The sequence below is a fragment of the Varanus komodoensis genome, unplaced genomic scaffold, assembly GCF_004798865.1.
Source record: "Varanus komodoensis strain SLA01 unplaced genomic scaffold, ASM479886v1 scaffold10, whole genome shotgun sequence".
Lineage (NCBI taxonomy): Eukaryota > Metazoa > Chordata > Lepidosauria > Squamata > Varanidae > Varanus > Varanus komodoensis.
In genome coordinates, this window is record NW_025335269.1 from 20220205 (window position 1) to 20241757 (window position 21553).

At 38.3% G+C, this 21553-nt stretch overlaps 1 protein-coding gene across 4 annotated transcripts in view; it reads left to right on the forward strand.

Annotated features, from left to right (window-relative positions):
- The first annotated feature begins 1400 nt into the window (after positions 1-1400).
- The window catches only part of DNAJC13 (DnaJ heat shock protein family (Hsp40) member C13), a 60710-nt gene continuing 40557 nt past the window's right edge, over positions 1401-21553 (forward strand). For 2 of the 4 annotated variants that reach the window (XM_044455897.1, XM_044455913.1), the window contains exons 1-11: positions 1408-1598; positions 6757-6837; positions 10149-10224; positions 12181-12330; positions 12904-12945; positions 16051-16251; positions 16728-16934; positions 19889-19984; positions 20265-20356; positions 21172-21338; positions 21456-21535. In XM_044455897.1, coding sequence (XP_044311832.1) covers positions 6770-6837; positions 10149-10224; positions 12181-12330; positions 12904-12945; positions 16051-16251; positions 16728-16934; positions 19889-19984; positions 20265-20356; positions 21172-21338; positions 21456-21535 — 1179 coding nt within the window. In that variant the 5' untranslated portion in view covers positions 1408-1598; positions 6757-6769. Of the gene's footprint in view, positions 1599-6756; positions 6838-10148; positions 10225-12180; positions 12331-12903; positions 12946-16050; positions 16252-16727; positions 16935-19888; positions 19985-20264; positions 20357-21171; positions 21339-21455; positions 21536-21553 lie in introns of all 4 variants that reach the window. The other 2 variants (XM_044455905.1, XR_006417166.1) reach the window with 2 other exon arrangements.

Here is a 21553-nt window from a genome sequence, read left to right on the forward strand (position 1 = left end):
AATGATCAGGCCCACAGGCCAAAAACAAAAAATGCATATGCCAATCACTTTTCTACTATATAGGCTCAATTTGTAAAAAGGAAAGGGTGGACAGGGGAGCGGAGGGCATTGACTTCAGAGGAAAACCTCAAGCAGGAAGATGGAGGGAGCAAAACACATATGGGCAAAAGGGAGATGAGATGCAACAAAAATAATCAGGGCTCTTGTACCTTTATTTTAGCAAGTGCTCAGAGACAGCAGCATGGTGGGCCAAATGGCCTCCCAGAAATTTGGGGCTTCAGCCCAAGTGTAACAACTGCTCTGTCATAATGCCAGAATAAGTGTGTTAATTTGTTTTGCTACAACACAGTAATGCAGCTGCGCCTCTGGAAAGGAAAAGAAAGCAGTGGAGCTCCAGCTTTTGGATTGCGCCAGTCTCTTAAGGTGCATGCCTATGCGTATGTTTGGACTACAACTCCCAGCGTTCCACAGGCAGCTATGCCTAAACATGCGCCCTTAGGCCACACTTTTACCGGTTCACTTCAGAGCACGCCCCACTGCATTCTATGTAGACAGGTAAACAATGGCCCTATTTTTTCTCCCAGGTCCTGCGTCTGGAGCAACGGGGATTCACTAATAGATTGCCCCAGGCGCGTTGAACATTGCAGAATGTGCCTACTCAGAGTGAACCCAAATACAAATTTCCCCCCATTGGTAATACTCAGATAATCCTGCGGGACTCCTGCTTATAATTTGCAGGAGTGTCGTCTGCGCACAAGTAGTAATATCTAGAAAATACTTCTGTGTGCGCTTTTTAAGCCTGCGACTCGGACAAGAGCATAAATATTAGCTCTAATCCTTACACAGACTCTATCCTGGCACGCTGATTTTCCTCAAGGAGAAGAATCTAAGCCTCCTCCGCAGCCTGCAATAGTACAGCCCAGAATTCTACCACGTCCTCTCTGTCTCCCGCTTCGTTCCACCAAGTGCCTCCACATGGCGTAGCGATGATATTAGTATTACTACTAGTAGTAGTACTACTACTATTATTATAGGTGGTGCTCGCAGAAGGATCGTACCCCGCGGTTTGCCCTCTCCGTCCTTCCCCTAAAAGCGATCTCTCCCTCAGAGATACGGGAGCCTCTTTCCCACTTCCCAAAGCATTTGTATCTCACCTTTTCCACCCCCGCCTCCCGCCTTTAGTACGTGGGCGTTCCCTCCCTGTCAGGAAGCCGTCGCCCTCTGCCTCTTCCCGGCTGCCTGCTCTGCGCATGTCCCCGTCGCTCAATAGGGAAGCGAGGTGAGGAAAAGCAGCGGAGGGAGGAGAGCGACGGCCGCAGCAGCGACAGATCAAATCAGCTGAGCCCGTCGCGTGACGCGCTGGGCAGCGGCGGCGGCTGCGCGTGCGCGCCGTGGGTGGCTTCCCTGGCCGAGCGAAGATGGCGGCCTCCAGAGCCAGCCTCTGAGGGAGGCAGGAGAGTTTGAGAGGGAGCGGCTCCAGCCCAGCCCGGGAGAACCCGCTTGGCAGCGACTGAAGCAGCTCCAGGTGCTGCTGCTGGCTCGTGGCGTGTCTTTGCAGCGAGGTTTGGGGGGGCTGGTTAGCGCTGCTCCCCGGGCAGGTAAACTGGTGGGATCGCCCCCCAGGGGGAGGGAGGGAGGGAGGGAGGCTGAGGGGAAAACGCCGCCGCTTTGCTAGCAGTGGGGGTGGGAAGGGGAAGCTACGGTGGGTGGGGATAGCCTTCCCCCATTGTCAGCTGATCCGGTGTCCCCCCCCCCCATTGATTCATCACACACGCGCGAGTTACACGCTCTCACCCGCCCTCACCTTGGAGGCTGAGAAGTGGGAAAAGGCAGCTATCGCTCTCCTCTGCGCTTTTCCCTCAGCCTTGTCTACGGAAGCTGTAGCTGAACTTGCAAAAGCCCTACTCTTTTGTTTCGCTTTCTTTTCCGTGCTCAAAGCAACAGGAAAAACATTTTCAGCAAGTTTCTTTTCAAGCATAAAAACATGCATGTTCTGTTCTTATACGCACCCATAAATGCATATTGGATTGGGGTTGGGACAAATTCGGAGTTGTCTTCTCCCGCTGCTCCTGCTCCGTTAAGCTGGCTCTAACCTTTCCCGAAAACTTTTGCATCTGTTATGCAGACATACAAAGCATCTCTTGCATGCTGTGTTTGGTTCTTGTGTATCGGACGCACTATGCATACGCCCTGTCTTGATGAAAATGACTTAACAGAGACGCTGAAACCTTTAAAATTGATAACATCTAGGCGTTTGCCTTGGAAATGTGCTGGAGTATGTAGTAGAAAATGTATTGAACAATGTGCATTATCCTCTACCTTTGTGTTTTCATATTAATGATGAATGGAATCTTTGCACAAGTGTCCCTGAATTTCAAGATGCTGTGATTGAGAAATCATATTCTGTTTAATTCTAGATGACAGTACCTTGTAGTGCAGTATGCATTTTGAGTCCTGGGCTGCTTCTAGAAAGGGATTTATGCCATTCCTCTCCTTTGATCCCTCCCCCGGTGGGAAACAGAACTTATTCTTGTTCACTGGAGGCTGTGACTTTTACAAAGAGAGCCTATTTAAGAGCTTCTGTTCTCACACAGAGGCAGAATGGAGAAAGAAGCTCTTTAGCAAGGTGTTAATGCATGTGGTTGTCTTTGGCATGAAAGAGTCTGTACAAAGAACCCTACAGCCCATCTGGGGTGTTTTGTATTGGCCTTGGAGATATATGGGAATAGAAGTTTTACATGTATAAGGAGGAGCTAAGTAATTTTTTTTTACTTGCCATCATTTAATCATTAACATCCAGAAATATACTGTCTTTTGTTTTAGGCCTTGCAAACTCTTATCTCTAAGTTGTACATTTTTCTGCTGTTGTTACTTTTTATGGTGGGGGTGGCAAATAAGTATGTTATCTTTAGAAATTAAACTATTTAGAATAGCAGTGAAATTTTCTATACACAATTTTGTGAATGCAAGTTCAGGAATGCCTATCTTCCCCCTAAGAAAGCATGCCAATTAACAAGTAAGAATTATAAGAGAAAGCACATGAAGTTCTGAATGCTGGATATTGATAAGCAAAATATTCCTTATGTATGCTCTGCCTTGAAGCTGTCAGTTAGATTAACAACTGTGTTGTTCAAGGACAGCAGAGCAAATGCAACTTACCAAAAACATTAGTTTTTCTACTTTTTCTTTATATTAGTGTTGACGGATTTTAACATCTTGTTGGAAGTGTGATTCTTGTAATGTGTAGTGCATTTCCATAAATGTCTACTAAGAAATTAGCCCATTGAATTCAGTGGAACTGACTGCCATGTAAATGTTTATGGAATTGCAGCCTTAATATCTATTGTTTTGAAACTAATAAGTGAAGAAATACAGTGTGAGAGAATCTTTTCATATACACTTCCCCCATAAATTCTCATCCTTGGTTTTGCAATTAGAGAGATAAATGTTACACATCTTGAATAGAATAATAATTTACTGATTTTCTAACTAATTAAATCAATAGACACTTGATAGCATCAATGAAACACAATAGCAAGATGTTTTACATGACATTTGTGACTTTGCAGTGAATGAATTTAACAAATTGTCCATTCTGAGGTGATAATTTTAAGTTTGAAAAAGCACACAATAGGTAAGTTATATAACTATGCATTATGAGGACAGTGATGGATCAAGAAATGAGTAAAAATCTGCACGTATTCCACTGTGCTTAAATATGATACATGATAATGTTCAAATACAGTTTCTAGGTGCTTGTTATTTGTACTGTAGAATTTTGTGAGTTGTCCTGGAAATATCTGGAAGAACAGTATGTTCATTCATAAAATAACAGTTTATTAAGGCCCAAAGCAAAGTTTTTTTTTAAGTTAATCAGCTCTTATGAGGGTCTTCAGTAGTGCCGGTGTCTTTCCATGGCTGTAGGTGCACCATGCACCTACTAATGGCAGTGTTTGAAGTATGCAGAACAAACCTGTTTTGATATCTACCAATAGATAAATAATGTATTAAGCTTAAATTTAAGTACAAGCTGAAGCATATTTTTTTAAATCACTGTTTTCTGACTTCACATGTTTACATATTGAGTCACGGCAGTTATTTTAGTATTTACTAAAGCTATCTATTAAAAGAACCTATAAAAAAGGACAAGATTACAGTAAAAATAGGGTCCAAAGGAGATTGTTTAGCACATATGTGATGCAAAGAATTCCATGAAGTAAGCAAAGAGATACTAGAACTAAAATTATTAATGTATGGATACATGCCTGTGGCTATGTTTTAGTATGTACAGTCCAAAGGAAAATTAATACGATTTTTTGTTATTAGATTACCTTTTGGCTTAATAACATTAGGATGAAAATCAGACAAGTCATTTAAAAATGATGAAAAATCATTATATTCCCCATGTCTAACAATGATTATACTGCAAAGCTTGGCTGGCTGTTTTACAAACAAGATTCTCTAAACAATAAACAATGAAGAATGCAGCATCTTGGAAGTTGAGGACTTGCAATAATTTGCTTTATCTAGTGCTGAGAAAAGATAGTATGAAAAGGGTGAAGCTTGTCTGTGGCAACAGACTGTATTTAACAGTACCTTCAGTAACTTAAGGTGCCATCCTATGTAAGTTTACATATTAAAAAGCCTACAGCTCCCAGAAATCCCTAGCCAGGATTCTAGTGGTTATGATTTACTCCCATATTAGCTGTATTCCTTATAGCTTCTATTTCTAAGCAATTTGCTTATTTAATTGTGCTAAAAAATCAGTCCAAGTTCGCACTTTGCCAAATGCATACCCCAGTGTGAGTTGAGTTTGCGTATAGAAAGGATATGAACTTGTAGGGTTTGAACAGAGCTGGCTTGTCTGGGAATATAACTTTATTTCTTGTAGAAAAGGGTGGTAGTTCTTGAAGCTTTGTGTAATCACAAAATAAGGATTGAATTTTGTTTACTATATGTCTTTCCTTCCTGTTTTCCTGTAAGGAACTCAAGGTGGCTTGTATAATTTCTCCTCTATTTTGTCCTCACACCAGTTCTATGAGGTAGGTCAGGCTGCTTCATGGCCAAACAGGAATCAGAACCTGGATCTCCTGAGTTCCAGTTCTGCACCCTAAGTGTTTTTATCACACATGTGGTCAAATCTAATCTACATAATCAGCAGAATGAGGTAATAGGATCGAGCTGGGGTAAGCCACATGGCAACTAGAGACACCAGCCCACCTTAGGACTCCTTCCATGACCAGGGCATCATATCTATTTCACTGATTTTATTTATTTATTTATTATTTAAAACATTTTTATGCCGCCCCCATCACAACGAAGCCTCGGGGGGGCTCACAGCAGGATGCAAAGTACATAAATACATTAATAGTAATAATAATAATATAACAATTTTTTAAAAATTGTTTAAAAGCCCCCGGTGCATCTCGGCTAAAAATTTAAAATCCTGTTAATTCAAATAATTTAAATTATTTAATTATTTTAAATTTATTTTAAATAAGTAAATAAATAAAATTTTATTTAATTATTTTAAATTAATTATTATTTAATTATTAAATAATTAAAATAAGTTTTAAATAAAAAGGTCTTAGCCTGGCGCCGAAAAACAAATAAAGATGGCGCCAGGCGGACCTCTCTGGGGAGCGCATTCCGTAGATGGGGCGCCACCACAGAGAAAGCCCTCCTCCGGGTACTCACCCTTCCTAATATTCACAGAGGGTTCCCGGAGAAGGGCATCTGTTGCCGATCTCAAGGGGTGGGAGGGCATATATGGACGCAAGCGTTCCTTTAGATATCCAGGTCCCAAGCCGTTTAGGGCTTTATAGATCATAACCAACACCTTGAATTGGGCCTGGACTTCATTCGGGAGCCAGTGGAGCTGACGGAGAACTGGGGTTATATGAGAACAACGCCCAGTCCCCATCAGCAGCCTGGCAGCTCTATTCTGCACCAATTGAAGTATCTGGACCGTCTTCAAGGGTAGCCCCACGTAGAGCGCGTTACAGAAATCTAATCGGGAAGTTACCAGCGCGTGTGTCACTGTTGCCAGGCAGTTGTTCTCCAGGAATTCATTTTAATGAATGCTTTCTCTGGAATTGCTTTGGAATGAATTTCTGTTGTTGCTGAAATCTGTGGGTTCAAAGGAAATGTTCAGTGTGTTGGAGTTCATACTCCTGCATTGCCTTGCTCAGTCTTTTGAGCAGGTTATTGCTATGCTTCTCATGGCACCTGTTTCATGTTGAAGCCCAAGAAAGTTTATCAAAGCATAAAATTTATCTAGTCCAAAAGGTCTGTGTACCCCTGAAATAGATTGAGTTAGATTGTGACTAGATGGCAAGTTATGCATACTTTTTAATCAGGATTTATTGTAAGTGGAAATCCAATGCAGGGGTCAAAGGGCTGAGAGAGAACCTTCCCTTTTGATAATGTTAGTTCTTAATTGCTATTTCTAGGGTTTTTTTTTTTAAATAAGGGGAAAAAGACAAAAGTGATAAGTCTGAAGTGATACAGTCTCTTGTAACACCTCATTCTACATCCTGTTGGCTCTGTAGACACAAATGTAGCTGCTGAAATGAAAGTGAGAGCAGTTCTAAAGTATAGCTGAAAGTCAGCATCTCTTAGTTTACTTGTAATATTTGGTAACTGCTTTAGCAAACCTGCACTAGCATACTCCTGTGTACAGAATATATTGATGCTTAGCAGCAGAATATGTTAAAGATAATAACTCTTATTAATGCAGAGCTTTTTTTGTTACAGATTCTGGCACAAAATGAATATCATTAGGGAAAATAAAGATTTGGCCTGTTTCTACACAACAAAACATTCATGGAGGGGAAAGTAAGTAGCCTGGCTTATTTTATTCTCCAATTTGAGGATAATTGTGGCATATTAAAACCTATCTCCAAAATCCAGCTGTGAACTCTCAATTTATTCAATTACAGTTTCTTTGGACTTGAATACTCTAATCATCCTACAGGCCCCCTATGTTTATTCATAATTTCCTTAATTGTTAGTCTGTTGCAACAAAAGTAGCAAAGCATCTTGTTGTACTTTCAAGACAAACACATTCATTATGGCATAGTATTTTGTGGACCGGGCCTATTCCATCAGATGCATGAAGTCTTATTGTCAAAATTGGCACATTTATACACACATGCTGACAAGGTAGGGGATATAAACTATGTGGTTAGAGGGAACTGAAATGCAAAACAGACAGTGGTAATTATATCAGATGTCATTTACAGCATGGTGTTAGTTGATAGAACCAACATAATTGCAAATGTGAACAGATTAACATGTAATTTGATTAAAAGCCCAACTCCTTTCCTTGTTCAAACCACAAAAATACTGCTGAGTCACTTGATGAACTGTACTTAAGAAATTTTGCATTGAAAGCTATCTTTGAAATTCATTTTTCAAGAATGTCTCTGTTAAGGTTATTTACAGTGTCTGAACAGAGTGAAGTGTTGATATTAACAAGCATTGGTATTGAATTACCAAAAAACAGCCTGCTTTCATGTAAAAAATATTTTGGCTGATTTCTTAGTTTGAGGACTAAGAAATGCAGTCTGTTATGTTGAATGGTCTGTTATATATTCTAAACTAGAAAAGTGACTATCCTGTATACTAAAAGCAAACTTATTTTATGGGCATGAATCCTTATATAACCAAAATGGCGGTATCCATGCAGAAAAGGTATCAGCAGACTTGTGGAGAATGCAAGGTTTGCATATGTGGAAAAAATCTTGAGCAAAAAAAAGTGAAAACAAAACAAAAACTCTGCTAAGGAAGAAAATTCCCAACAGCACAAAAAGGGGGATCTGAGCACGGTTGTAAAAATGCTAGTTGGCTGTTGAAGTGAGAGGATGGGGAGCAAAACTGGAATGGAATTTCCTGAAAGTGGACAGAACTGCCTGGCATTCTACACAGGAATATTGACACTACAGCATTTTGTTGCAGGACTCTTAGTAGGCAATTCCTTCTTATTTTTTCCTGATACATGTAATGTATAACTACATCTTATTCATATATAATTTCAGTAATGTGAGTTATAACATTGCAGTGATACAGCAGATTATGCAGGTCACTTCAATAATAATAATGATAATAATTCTATACCACCCATAGCTGAAGCTCACTGGGTGGTTTACAAAAGGTATAAAACAGTAAAATACAATTTTGATTGATTAATTGCAACATTTGTATACTGTTCATCAGCCAAAGCAGGCTTCCTGGAGAGTTCACAACATCAAAATATATACCAACAATCAGTAACATATACAATTATAAAATAGTACATCAGATAGAACAAAAAGGACAAGTGTAGGCAACTGGGTTTCCTCCAGATGTTTGGGGTTACAACTTCTGACCCTAGTTATGCTCCTTAGGGCTTATGGGAGTTGTGCAAAAAGCTGGAATGCACTAACATACTTACTTGAAACATGCTCAGGTGCACAGAGGAAACTTTCCTTACTCCAGTTAAAGGAGGGTCATGTGTATAATTCATATGAAAGAAGCTGTATGAGGATTCATGGGTTATTTGTAAAACAAAAATAATTTCCTCTACAGTTTCAGTTTTCTGATAGTGTAATTCTTGATAAAGTGTGGCTTCTAGTTTATCTTTCCTTTATGACATTATTGTGATCAAAATCAATTATTTTGTTATACCAAGCTGCATATATTACTAATCCATACAATAATTAGATTTCCATAACTTTTCAAACTATTTTGTTTGCTTTAATTTGTTTCATTGTTTTTTGATCTCCAAAACAATTTATATTGCATGTGATCGGCATTACTCAATTCAGTATTAATTAAATAATATAAATTATGTTATTTTGATATTTAATTATATTAGATAAAATTATAATTTAGCACTATGTGCATGAGAAAAAGGAAATCCTTACTACTTCCTTCTTCATTCCTGATTGTGGTTTAAAATAAACTGTAGTTTATTTAACAAATCAGCAAAACAATCCAGTGTTTATTGTTTGATTGTTTAACAATTGGCTAGAGTATTTTTTCAATCATAATTTCTGGGGCTAGGTCAAAACAGGAATCTGCTAAAATGAAACAGAATTCTAGTTTATTCCTCTTCCCAGTGATCGAAGAAGAAAAGAGAGTGATGAACACAAGAATCTGAAGCTTTGCTTGGGCTCTTTTCAGTCTGTGCACATAGTGCTAATCTATAGTTTAGCATGACATGCAAACACACCTATTGTCTTACTGCTGTTATCTTCAGGTTCTGTATTAAATTCCTTTTAAGTAAGGCATTTAATTGTTCCAATCATGCATACTGTTGGTTTATAACTTCACCTAAGATTTCATTTGGGATATTCTGGGAAAAAACTTGATGAGCTTGGCTTGTTTGGCTGTTCATTTTTGCCACTGAGTCAAAGGACAAATCTAATAGTTTTTTTAAATAATGTTTAGCAGATTTATTTCTTTATAGATAAATAATTGATTAGTCTTTTCTGACCTTAAGTGATATTACATACTCTTAATTCTTGCTTTACTTGCCTATAATACATGTAAACCAGTTATTTCCACTCTGGTCATATTGAATTGTGTAGCTAAATTATTAATTTAACTGCTTTCAGTAATTTCCATTGATGGGACAAAATTTAATGTATGTATAAATATTATAATATCAGTGCAGAAACTCAGTTTAATAATCCTGATTCTTTGCTCAGATTCTTCAGGTGCTTCAGTCATTTCTTTTCTCTGAACCCAGGAGTTCAGAAAAGATGGCAAGAGTGCAAAGTGGGACATATGTGTCTAATACCTCCATGTAGTAATGTTTAGATTAAATACAGCATTGTATATTGATATGACTTGTGTTCTTTCAAAAACTTTTCCGTTTTCCCCTCCCCACATACCAGATTTTCTACTTAACCATGGTTACATTATATTGTGTACTCTTTTACTGTAAATCTGTTTAATAATATTAATGTAGGATTGTGTAATAGCAGAAGCTTCAGGTTACCAATGAGATCTCAAAATTTGCATGTTAGAATTTTCCATCTGAGGATGAAACTCAAAGTTGGTAGTCCAGTAAAATTGACCTCTAATGTACAAATGTGCAGATGTTTTATTGGACTTTCAGCCAAGTGCTTAATTTTACATCCTTTTTTCTTGTCATGGTTTAGGTATAAACGAGTATTTTCAGTTGGAACTCATGCCATCACAACATACAACCCTAACACATTAGATGTTACAAATCAGGTAATAATATTTGCAGACTATTTTATATATTAACATAAAAAATAAATGTCTTATATGGCAGGTGCTGTTGGGAGAGAGAAAACTCAGAGAACTGGTATCAGTTGTGTAAAAAATAGCTGTTGGCAGCAGTTAAATTGCAATTAGCTTTATGTTTGCATAATCTGTAGAAGCTTTGCAGATTATATTGCAACTTAATGGAGGGGGAGAATAACATTTTAAAAGATAGCTAGAGTAGTCAGTTTCCTTGTGTCCGTACTGAGTTAATTAGCATCCCTGCCTGGCAACTATTGTTGTTAAGGAGACTGAAATCTGAAGGACTCCAGATTTAATTACAATATGTAGCTCTTGAATCTCTGATCTCCATATTTCACCTGAATGCCTGCACATTACTGATTGCTCTTTTTTGATGTCATGGCTTTAAGAATATAAGGAAGCCAGGCTGGCTCAGACCAAAGGTCTATCCAGTCCAGCATTCTGTACACATGGCGGCATACAAGCTGCCCACGGGATCCCTCAAGCAGGTTGGATGCAAGACCATCTCCTGCCGAGGCTCCTAAGCAACTAGTGTATGTAGGCATTCCACCTCTAATAAAGGAGGTGCCACATAGCCAGCAAAGCTAATAGCCATTGATAGCCACCTCCTCCATGAATCTGTCTGATCTCTTTTTAAAGCCATCCAGATTGGTGGTCATCACCACTTTCTGTGGCAGCAAATTCTATAGTTTAACTGTACTCTGTGTGAAGAAATAATTTTATCTGTCGCAAACCACCTACCAATTACTTTCATGGGATGACCCTGGGAGAAAAATTTCTCCCTCTCTGCTTTTACCACAGCATACTTTATTTTAAACACTTCTATCATGTCTCCCCTTACTTGCCTTTTTTCTAAGCTGAACAGTCTTAAGTTAGCTGTTAGAGGAGTAACCACTCCTCATAGGGGAGCTGCTCCAGCCCTCTGATCATTTTTGTTGTCCTTCTCTGTACTTTTTCCAACTCTCCAATGTACTTTTTCAGGTAAGGCAATCAGAACTGAACACAATACTCCAAGTGTAGTCGCACCAAAGATTTGTATAAGGGAAGTAAGATTTTGGCAGTTTTATCTGTCAGTTCCATTCCTGATTATGCGTAGCATGGTGATTGCCTTCTTCACAGCAGCTGAACACTGGACCAGCATTATCATCAAGCTGCCTACCACTACCTGAAGATCCCTTTCTTGTTTAGTCACTGCTAGTTCAGATCCATCAGTGTGTACTTGAAATTGGGATTTTTTGGCCCAACATGCATTACTCTACACTTGCTTATATTGAACTGTATTTGTCATTTTGATACCCATTCTGTACAGAGCAAATGGCCAGTATGAAATACCTAGGACTGCTGATGTCAGAAGGCCCTAATGTTCATAAATGAAAAATGTGAATCTTAATTTTGGAATTTTGCATGCTGTGCTCAAACACTTAGGGCACTGCTATGATATATTCAACAAATACAGATGGATGGATGGATGGATAGCACTATGGAAGGCATTGCAGAGGTTTTATTTGGCTTGTTTTTCTGTGTCTTGTGATTTTAGAATCAGTTAAGGCTGTAAATTTCAGAATACTGTTGGGAAAATGGAATTTGATGGACATTCCATTAGTGTAATTCCCCATCCTGCTGACTATTAATTTATCTATCTGGCTGTAAATCCTGTTACAAATGTCTTTTACAAGCAGTTTCAGTGTTTTTCAGTGTTTTCAGTGTTTTAATATACTGATTCCTAAGGCTAGCAGCCTAACCTTTCTTGTTTGTCACACCCTACATGTAGGGTGTCGAGACATAATTTAAGTTACAATTTATAATAAACTTTTAGTAATGTACCACCTGACTAAAATATTTCTAATAGTTTATCTCGGTAGAGGTATTCCTTTTTTATGGTGATAAAATGAAATATTCTCTGATTCTAATTTTTTGGTTTAGTGGCCTTATGGAGACATCTGTAGCATCAGCCCTGTTGGAAAAGGTCAAGGAGCAGAATTCAACCTAACATTTCGAAAGGGAAGTGGGAAAAAGTCTGAAACACTCAAGTTTTCTACTGAACACAGAACAGAACTCCTTACAGAAGCCCTGGTAGGATCTTTCTGAATAAAAAATTCAGAAATTCTTTGTTACATTACAGACTCTTCTGCTAACCATAGGGAAATAAGAAATGTGCATTTTCTGCTGAATGGCATACTTTACATTAAAATGTAACATAGTGTCATTTTTAACTAGCTATGGTTGGGGGCCAGACTGCAAAATGTAAAATAGCTATTTGGCACTCTTCTGCAGTCATTGAAGAGTTTTCTCGGCACCGCCCTTCTGCTTGTGCAACTGCTTGCACATGCAGAACATTAGAATTAGTTTGACTTTTCTTGTGCAGTGCTCTAATACAACTTTATTCAACCTAGTGCCCTTCAAATCTGTTGGACAAAAAGTCTCATAATCTTCAGCCTAAGTATTGTGGGAATCGTAGTCAACATATTTAAAGAGTAATGAGTTGAGAAAGACGTAAAATGGCCTTTTCTGCTAATGGGTGGTTCCTTCTATGAGTTGAAGGGAACCTTTGCATCCCATCCAACATGACTTGTAGTTGTCTTGTAGATACTAGAAACATAAATTGTTGGTACAATTAACATTAATTCTTTTTTTCTTTCATCCCAGAGATTCAGAACTGATTTTGCTGAAGGAAAAATCACAGGAAGGGCAAGTATTTTTCATCCCAATTGTTTAAGTCTCCCTGACTATTAGAAGCTTTCCCTTGTGTGCTGAACCTTGTACAGGTCACTTTGTGGGAGCTGGGAAATACCTTTTAGCCCAGTCAGATTGGCTGGCAAATATGTTGTTTGTGGTTTCTGTCTAATCAGCATGTCTCTCTTGACTGAATACTGCAGAAGGAGGATGTGTAAAGACACTCAACTTTGTGCCAACAGCCTGTGAAACCAGGACCACAGGGTAGCAATGTGTGAGGAATTTGGTTTGGGAATTCATCAGATTTCCTTAGCTTGGTTCCTCGGAACCAAGGAACCTGCTTTCTCTCTGCTCATGTCAAGCCTTCATGTGAATGTACAGGAGGAAGTGAGTCCAAGTACATCCCTGAGGCCAGCTTGTGAACACAGCACCTGTGGAGCTGCCGTGCAAGCAGAGTTCTGCTTCTGCTGAAATGACTTGCAGGCTTTACATAGTTACTGTTCTTCACCCAAAGAATTGTGTACTTTTCATACTTTGTGCAAAGAATAGCATACTTTCATGCAAAGAAATGGTTAGCATTCCCAAGTGATCACAGACTCTGTCTCAGTTTGGCTTACTTCCTGACTAGGGCTGAGTGCAGGAAATAAGTCTGGCAAGCACAAGATAGCTGTAATTCGACTTTGATTTTTTCAGCCCTATCATGAGGAAGTTTACTCCTCTCTCCTGAGAAGAACACTATGATAAGGTGAAGATCAGCCTGGCCCCAGTCATTGGCCAGAGAAGGAACAGCTACAGAGAGTTTGCATTACATCTACCTGCTCTAACTTTCAATTGCTCTGGGATGTCAGTATTGAGGGAAAAGGTGGTTCTTCCTGCTAGAACAGCCTTCACCAGCCAGAAGCCTAAGGGTAGCCTTTATATTGTTTTATTGTGTTATAAATTGCATTCAGCATTGTTGAATCAAAAAGACAAGATTTAAATATTAAACAATTTTCTTAACCCATAGTTATTCATTCATTTATTACATTTATGTACTGCCCAGTAGCAAAAGTTCTTTGAGCAGCTTACAAAGATCAAAAAGCTTAAAATATAGAATTTTGTATAATTTAAATGCCATTTACATAGAAACATATAATAAACACAGGCACAGACTGGGGTGGGCAGCCTCAGACTTGTAGAATCTACCTTAAATTTTACTTGAACCTTCAGACAAAATAATGACTAGGACAGGTGGGCATATGCTAAGATGTTTAGGAGCTGGCTCATTAATTCACAAAGGTTTAGCTACTGTGATGTAGTAATTAGAGTGTTGGACTGGGACTTGGTAGACCTGAGTTCTAGTTCCTGCTTGGCCATGAAGCCAACTGAGCAACTTTGGATCAGTCACTGACTCTTAGCCTAACCTATTTCACCCAGCTGCAAAGATAAAATGGAAAGCAGGATTAGTTAAACTGCCTTGGATTCCATGTAAGAGGAAAAGGCAGTATATAAATGTAATATAATAATTATTATCCCTGGGCACATGCTTTAAAACAGGAAGTTATGGTCCTGCTTTTACAAAACCTCAGTTCCTGGCATTTCTCAACACATTCATTTCAGAAACTTTTTTTGTGCTGGGTGGAGAGCTCACTGAAGCTCCTCCTTTGTTTCTGAGCTTCCTTCAGTTCCTTGCCCTTTATTCTCCCTGTGGTTACCCAGAAACTTCCTGGTTAATTTTTAAGCCAGCTGGTATAGGGACTATTCCTGGTAGCAAATCATAGAAAACAGTCCAGAAATCCAGGGTTTTGGTGTAGCTGTGATTGGACAGTAGTCTTTTCACCCCAAAGCAGAAATTAATGATCCTTCTAAGTTGAGAATTGCACACCCCACATTTGTAACCATTATTTTTTTCCCCTGCCGGTGCTGGTAAAGTTCATGGATACCCGTGTTACAGAGAGCAGAGCTATGGCTGAGAGAGCGTGACGTATGACATCCCTGCAGAGTAGCTCAGGATTAAATTCATTTTGCTGGAGGTAGAGGAAACAGAGAGATTTGTGACAACCCTGCAGTATAGACTACTGTTATTCAAACTCTTGGAATGTAGGGCTTTTCTTAGGGGTGATGGTGTTGATTTGTAGTGGCTGTGCAGTTAAGAGATGGACAGGTTAAACTTTGCTAGGGAAAGAACTGAAGGTCTTGGTTGTGGATGGCAAGGGATTTGGACATCCAGTTTACTCATTGATGGATGTCAGGTCCTCCCACTGAGAAGCAGTGAAGAGGCAAACCTCTATAAAAGTTTATGAAGGGCCAGGTCTACCAACTCAGACTTGATGCAAAGTGTTGCTCATTGAGCAGATCTTCCAGACGCAAGAGACCTGTATTCTGCATATACATATGTTTCCTCCTCAGTGCAAAAATCTACTGGGTGCCCATGTTTAAGCATGCTATCAGCTGAACTTACAGTAACGGAAACCATCAGTGGCTTTTGTGTTATTTGGCTTACATCCAGCTTTATTGAGCCATAAGCCACACGTATGTGAGAGAAAGGGGAAATGAGAACCTAGTCTGTTGAATTTTATGATCTGTACTCGTATACATGTATTTCACAGCGTTTAAATCTTGCTGTAAACTGCTTTTTTTCTTCACATAGAACCTAATTAATCCAACCTAACTATGACCAGCTTCAAGTTATATATTCCTATACAGAAAGCACATGTGTAGGAAATTATGTGAAACACATGATTGTTGAATTTGACGACTACAAATACAAGTATTTCAGAACTTGTACCTACTTTGAGAAATCCTTTTGATTTTCCAGAATGTACACATTTGATGTAGATGGAGTCCAATAAGTCTTGTGAGTTCATCATGCTACCAAATGCACACAATTTGAGCATTGCTTCCTATGCAGATGACAACTCTTTGGGGAAGAAAAAGCAGAGCCTTGGCTATTGGACAGTATAAATATGTAATAAATGAAAATATGCCCAGATATGTTTGTTAGATCCTGAAGCACTGAAAATATACTCAACTATAAAATCAGCCCTGTTGGAAAAACATGTTCAGACTTTTCACGTTAAACAACTTATATACTAAGGGGCGGAACTGGATGAATGATTTTTGAAAATATTGTTTTCACAGAGATACAACTGTTATAAGCACCACTGGAGTGATTCAAGAAAACCTGTAATCCTAGAAGTAACTCCTGGAGGCGTAGACCAAATTAATCCTGTAACAAATAAAGTCCTGTGTTCATATGACTACAGAAATATTGAAGGATTTGTTGATTTGTCTGATTATCCAGGAGGTTTCTGTATACTTTATGGAGGATTTAGTAGGCTAGTAAGTATTATAACACAATACTTCTCAAGCCTGCATCTAGAATCCTGTGGATTTCCTAGAATGTATTGTTTTGGTCTATTGAGAAAACTGCCTAGCAGTTGTTTGAGCTAGAAAATATAATTGATTATTGGTACTATATAATTACAACCTTTTATCTTGTAGTTGTATGGATGTTGGTTTAATTTTAGATAGAAAATGTAATTGCTTTTATTGTTTTTATTTTAGTATTTTATTAAATAAAAATGTTGAATAATTACATAATTTATAATTTATTAATTATTATTTTCCTAGTGATTATTCTTGGGTATGTTGACTCTGTTGTTCATCAAGCAGATGAGAGAAGAAGCTTGTTTCATTTAACAGATTTCAGTTTTACTGAATTCTGTTTTAGTCAAGATTATGAATTCTTGTATTTTTGCTGTTGTTCTTACTACATTCATGCCAAGAAATTTATGGAAGTCTCTTGAAATTTACAGCATTTATTTGCTTCTGAACAAAGGGAAGACATTATCAAAAGTGCAATAGACCATGCTGGCAATTATGTTGGCATTTCCTTGAGGATAAGGAAAGAACCATTAGAATTTGAGCAATATTTGACTCTTCGCTTTGGGAAATACAGCAATGATGAATCTATTACATCTTTAGCAGAGTTTGTGGTCCAAAAAATATCTCCTAGGCATTCGGTAAGAGCTAAACATTTAAATGTGTTGCTTGTGCCTTGAATTTGGCAGTGCTCCTTTTGTGCATGTGCTTCTCTACTACCACTTTATCCTACCCTGCCCAGAATTTTGATAATTGAATCAGGTGTGTTCATTATGTCACTATTTATGGTTTCTATAAAGTGGAAAGGACTCTGTAGTTAATGTGCACCCTTGTATTGTACATTAAATCTTTTTAGAATATACTTTGACATTTCACTGGTGCATGAAATGGCTAGGAACCAGTGAACAGAAACTGGTTGTGTGTGCCCATTTGAACAGTGGTCATCTATGTTACCCAGTATATAGAAAAGCAAATCCAAAGTTGTTTGTCATGTCTTCTAATCACAAGGAGATACAGAGTTACCCAAATGTACTTTATATTACACGATGTACACAGTAGCAGGCCAAAAGCCCAATTGTCCCATAATGCTGCTGTGTACTTTCACCAGCACACCATACCCAGATTTCATCCACAACTTATTTCTGGAAACATTAACATCTGCAACACAAAATAAGTTTATTTTGTTTATTTCAGTTCAGTAGCTGAAGCTCTTTGTCTGGATGATTTACAAGAGAAACTTTAAGCCTATTGAATAAATAACATAGTAAAATATAATATAAAATGATAATTTAGAATAAAGCCAAAGTATTAAACAATAAAAGCCAGCAGCAGTGCAAAAATCTAAAAATATACATTTGAAGAACTGAATGGCTAAATCCTCTCTAGGGTGGATTTCAGAGTCAGGGTGTCACCATTGAAAACACAGTTTCCTTTGTAGCCACTTTCCTCACCTCATTTGGTGAGGACATCTGAAGAAGAGTCTCCAAAGATGTGTTTGGCATCTGGGGGAGGTATATATTGGAAGGAGACAATTTTCCAGTTTTGTAAGTTAATAGCAAAACTTTGAATTTGGCTGGAACTGGACAAGCAGGCAGTGCATCTCAAAAAGCACTGGAATAAAGTGATCATATGGGCCAATCTCTATTAATGATCTTGCTGACCTATTTTGGACCAGCTGAAGTTTCTGAACTGTTTTCAAAGGTAGTTGCATGTATAAGACAATGCAGTAATCCAAAAGAAGTTACCAGAGTGCAGAGATCTAACTGGGCTCTCACTTTCCATTTAGGATTGTAGTTTGTATATCAGCCTAAGTTTCTTCTGGCAGTTTTGGATCCAAGAGCACCCCCAGACTACAAACCTTATCCCTTAGAAAAAAGCACAACCCATTTCAGAACAGGTTGAATATTATTATATTTGCATGCAACACCATATCCCAGGGAATCTCTGGGTGGCTCACAGGAAAACAGGATAACAACATCATAAAACCATAGTCAAAATTAAAATGATCACATCTAAAACCTCATAAGGTCCAATAGTATGTAAAATTCAAACCAGGGAAACAGATTACCAACAATAGAACATGCAGCAAATAACATAAATCATTCCTATCACTCTTCCAGGTGGAAGAGCCAGCCACTAACAGCATCTCCATCTTATCAGGATTGAGTCGTAGTTTATTGTCTCTTATCCAGACTTACTACAAGCAGGCCCTGGTTTAGTACACCCACTGCTGTCTCTGGACTCAGTGAAAAAGAGTAATAAGAGCTCAGTGCTATCCTCATACTGGTGGCACTTAAGTCTATGTCTCTGGATAACCACCTCTAGTGGTTTTATGTAAATGCTAAACAGCATGGAGGATGATGCAGTCTGTGGCATAACTACCAAAGGACAGAGCAATAATTCCCCTGCACCATCTTCAGCAATCAGGCCTCCAAGTGGGAGCAGAACTACTGTAGTATAGTGCTTTCAACTTCTACCCCAAAAGTGAGTGTAATGAAAACCAAGAAGTCTGGGAAAATCAACAGGGTCACATTCCCTCTGTCATCAGCCTTTCCTTGGCAAGCAACCAAGGCAATTTCCTTTGCAAAACCAGATCTTCAAGCTTGGTTGAAATGAATCTAAATCAGCTTCATTCAAGAGTGTCTGCAGTTGACTGGCAGTCACCTGCTCAATCAGCTTGGCCAGGAGGAGGACATTAGTAACCAGCCTGTGGATGTGAATATCTTCAGGGTCCCTGTTAGGATTTTTCAGGAGTTGCTCCTTTAAAAGCAGCCAGCAGCTGTACCTAAAATCTCTTGGTTTTGCCATTGGAATATCTTTATGATTTCAGGCTTTTTACCATTCCAAGTATATACTGGAAAATGGCTTGGGGTAGTAAATGCTCTTCAAAACATTGATGTGCTTTTTATGCATTTTGGATGGAGAGCAGGAGTCAAAATTGCACTAATTTCATGAGCTTATGTCAAACCTGGATCACAGCCTAGATTTAAAAGCGGATTGTCCAACAGAAGAATAATTTGGGCAGCAGGCAATACCTAAATGAATAAGGGCAGCAGAAATGCATAGTATAGAATGCACTTAAATTCTGTGTATTGTCCTTGTTGAAATGCTAGCTTTGGTTATGGTCTCTATTTATCATATATTTTAAAATTTAGCAATATTTAAACATGTAAAAATAGTCTTTACTGTTTTAAGGTAATAATACATAAATTTTGATCATTCACTTTTTATAGTTTTCCCCATGTACATTTACCTTTTTCCCCAAAGTGAAAGCATAAATATTTCTTTAATATTATACAATAGATTCATAATAATCATAATGCTTTCCCTAGGATATTATATTTTTATACTTTTATAATCAACTTTATCTAACTTGCCTCTGTCATAATAAAAATGTTGCAGTTTATGGACTATTACCTACTCTTCAAAATAATCTAGAAGCAGAATTACTGTCATTAGATTTTACAGTTGCAGCAAAGTTTATTTGACTTGCTTTTGAAGACTTTGTAGTGGGAAATTTCTCCTAAATATCTATATTCTTTTTTGTTTGTGTAACTCAAGGCACTAGAATATAATACCCTTTCCTGTTTTTAAGGAACCAATGAAAAGGATATTGGCTCTTACAGAAACTTGTTTAGTGGAACGTGATCCAGCTACATACAATATTACAACATTGAAACCCTTAGGAGAGGTAAGAGAAAAGCTTGCTCAGAGCTTTTGGGTCAGGATAAATATTAAAGGATACCAATCAAAGTAGAATTTGGAAGACTAAAGTCCCTGAATCAATTCATATTCCATCTTTAGGTAATGATTTTAAAAATGGGAGCACTGTTAAGCTTTTGGTTCGTATGTAACAAAAGGATTTGGAAAACATGGTTATGCTGAGGGTTGTAATCTCTCATATAAAATATAATGTGCAGAATGATACTAGGATTAGTGCAACTCCTATTTGACACACTCTTTCTTTAAAGGTATTTGCGCTAGTGTGTGATTCTGAAAACCCACAACTTTTTACCATAGAATTTATCAAGGGACAAATCCGAAAATATTCTTCAACAGAGAGGTAAATGTTCCTGAACTGTAAATTGCTTCATTGGGATGTCAGTTTAGATGTAATCTTAGTTAAACCTTGCAGCATTTCTATAGATGAACTTAATCTTTGTAACCAAGTCAACAATGCCTGTATTTCTGTTTGATTCGTTTGACAGGAATTGTAAGCTTTTGCCACATCAGAGGAGAAAGTGCAGTAGGTTCTTAAGTCTGCCATCAAGTCCTGCACAAATTAGTATTTGAACAGAATTTCAAAATAAGTTCCCCTACAGGGTGATTATTAGCTAGGTAGAAGAATTGCCCGTAGTGTTTATTTTCTAGAACCCAGTAGCACTATCAAAAAGGAAAAGTAGCCATTTGCACACAATCTGCAAAATGACTTTGCTGAAGTCCTTGAACCAGGTCTATGACCAGTGAAATAAATAACCCAATTTAATATTATTTACTCTAGTAAGTGAGTGCAGATGATGAAGAAATGCATGATGTTCTGGTTATGTCTGTCACTGCTGTGCAATAAGCTATTAAGTATATTACTAGTTTCTCTTCCATTATTTCACAAGCTATTTATCAAGCCTCCATAAGTCTTAATCAAGAATGCACACTTTCCTTCACCCCATTCCCTGGTATACTGTCATGCAGATTATGGTGTGATCTGCAGCACAAAGAAGTTGAAACTTTCTGTTATGAAGCTTTAAAAAAATGGCTCCATTGCACCAAAAGTGTTCCTTCTACATGCACTTAACTAGAATGAAAGATGATCGTTCAGGACTTCTTATGAGCATGTTTAGCTTTTATGGGCTGGAAGAACTGATTTACCATTTTTCCTAGGGATTCACTGTTAGCCAGTTTGCTGGATGGTGTGAGAGCCTCTGGCAATAGAGACGTCTGTGTGAAAATGACACCAACAGACAAAGGCCAGCGGTGGGGCCTTTTGAGCATGCCAGTGGATGAGGAAGTTGAAAGCCTGCATCTAAGGTTCTTGGCAGCACCTCCAAGTAAGTCTTCTCTTAAGTTGTAACAAGTGGAGTGCTTTCTAAGATCTCTGCAAAGAAATCCAAGTTGTGCTGATATCGTATCTGTATTTGACATATTTATCCATGCTCCCATTGCAGATGGGAACTTTGCAGATGCTGTCTTTAGGTTCAATTCTAACATATCATACAGTGGAGTTCTGCATGCAGTGACACAAGACGTAAGTTAAAAAGTCGGT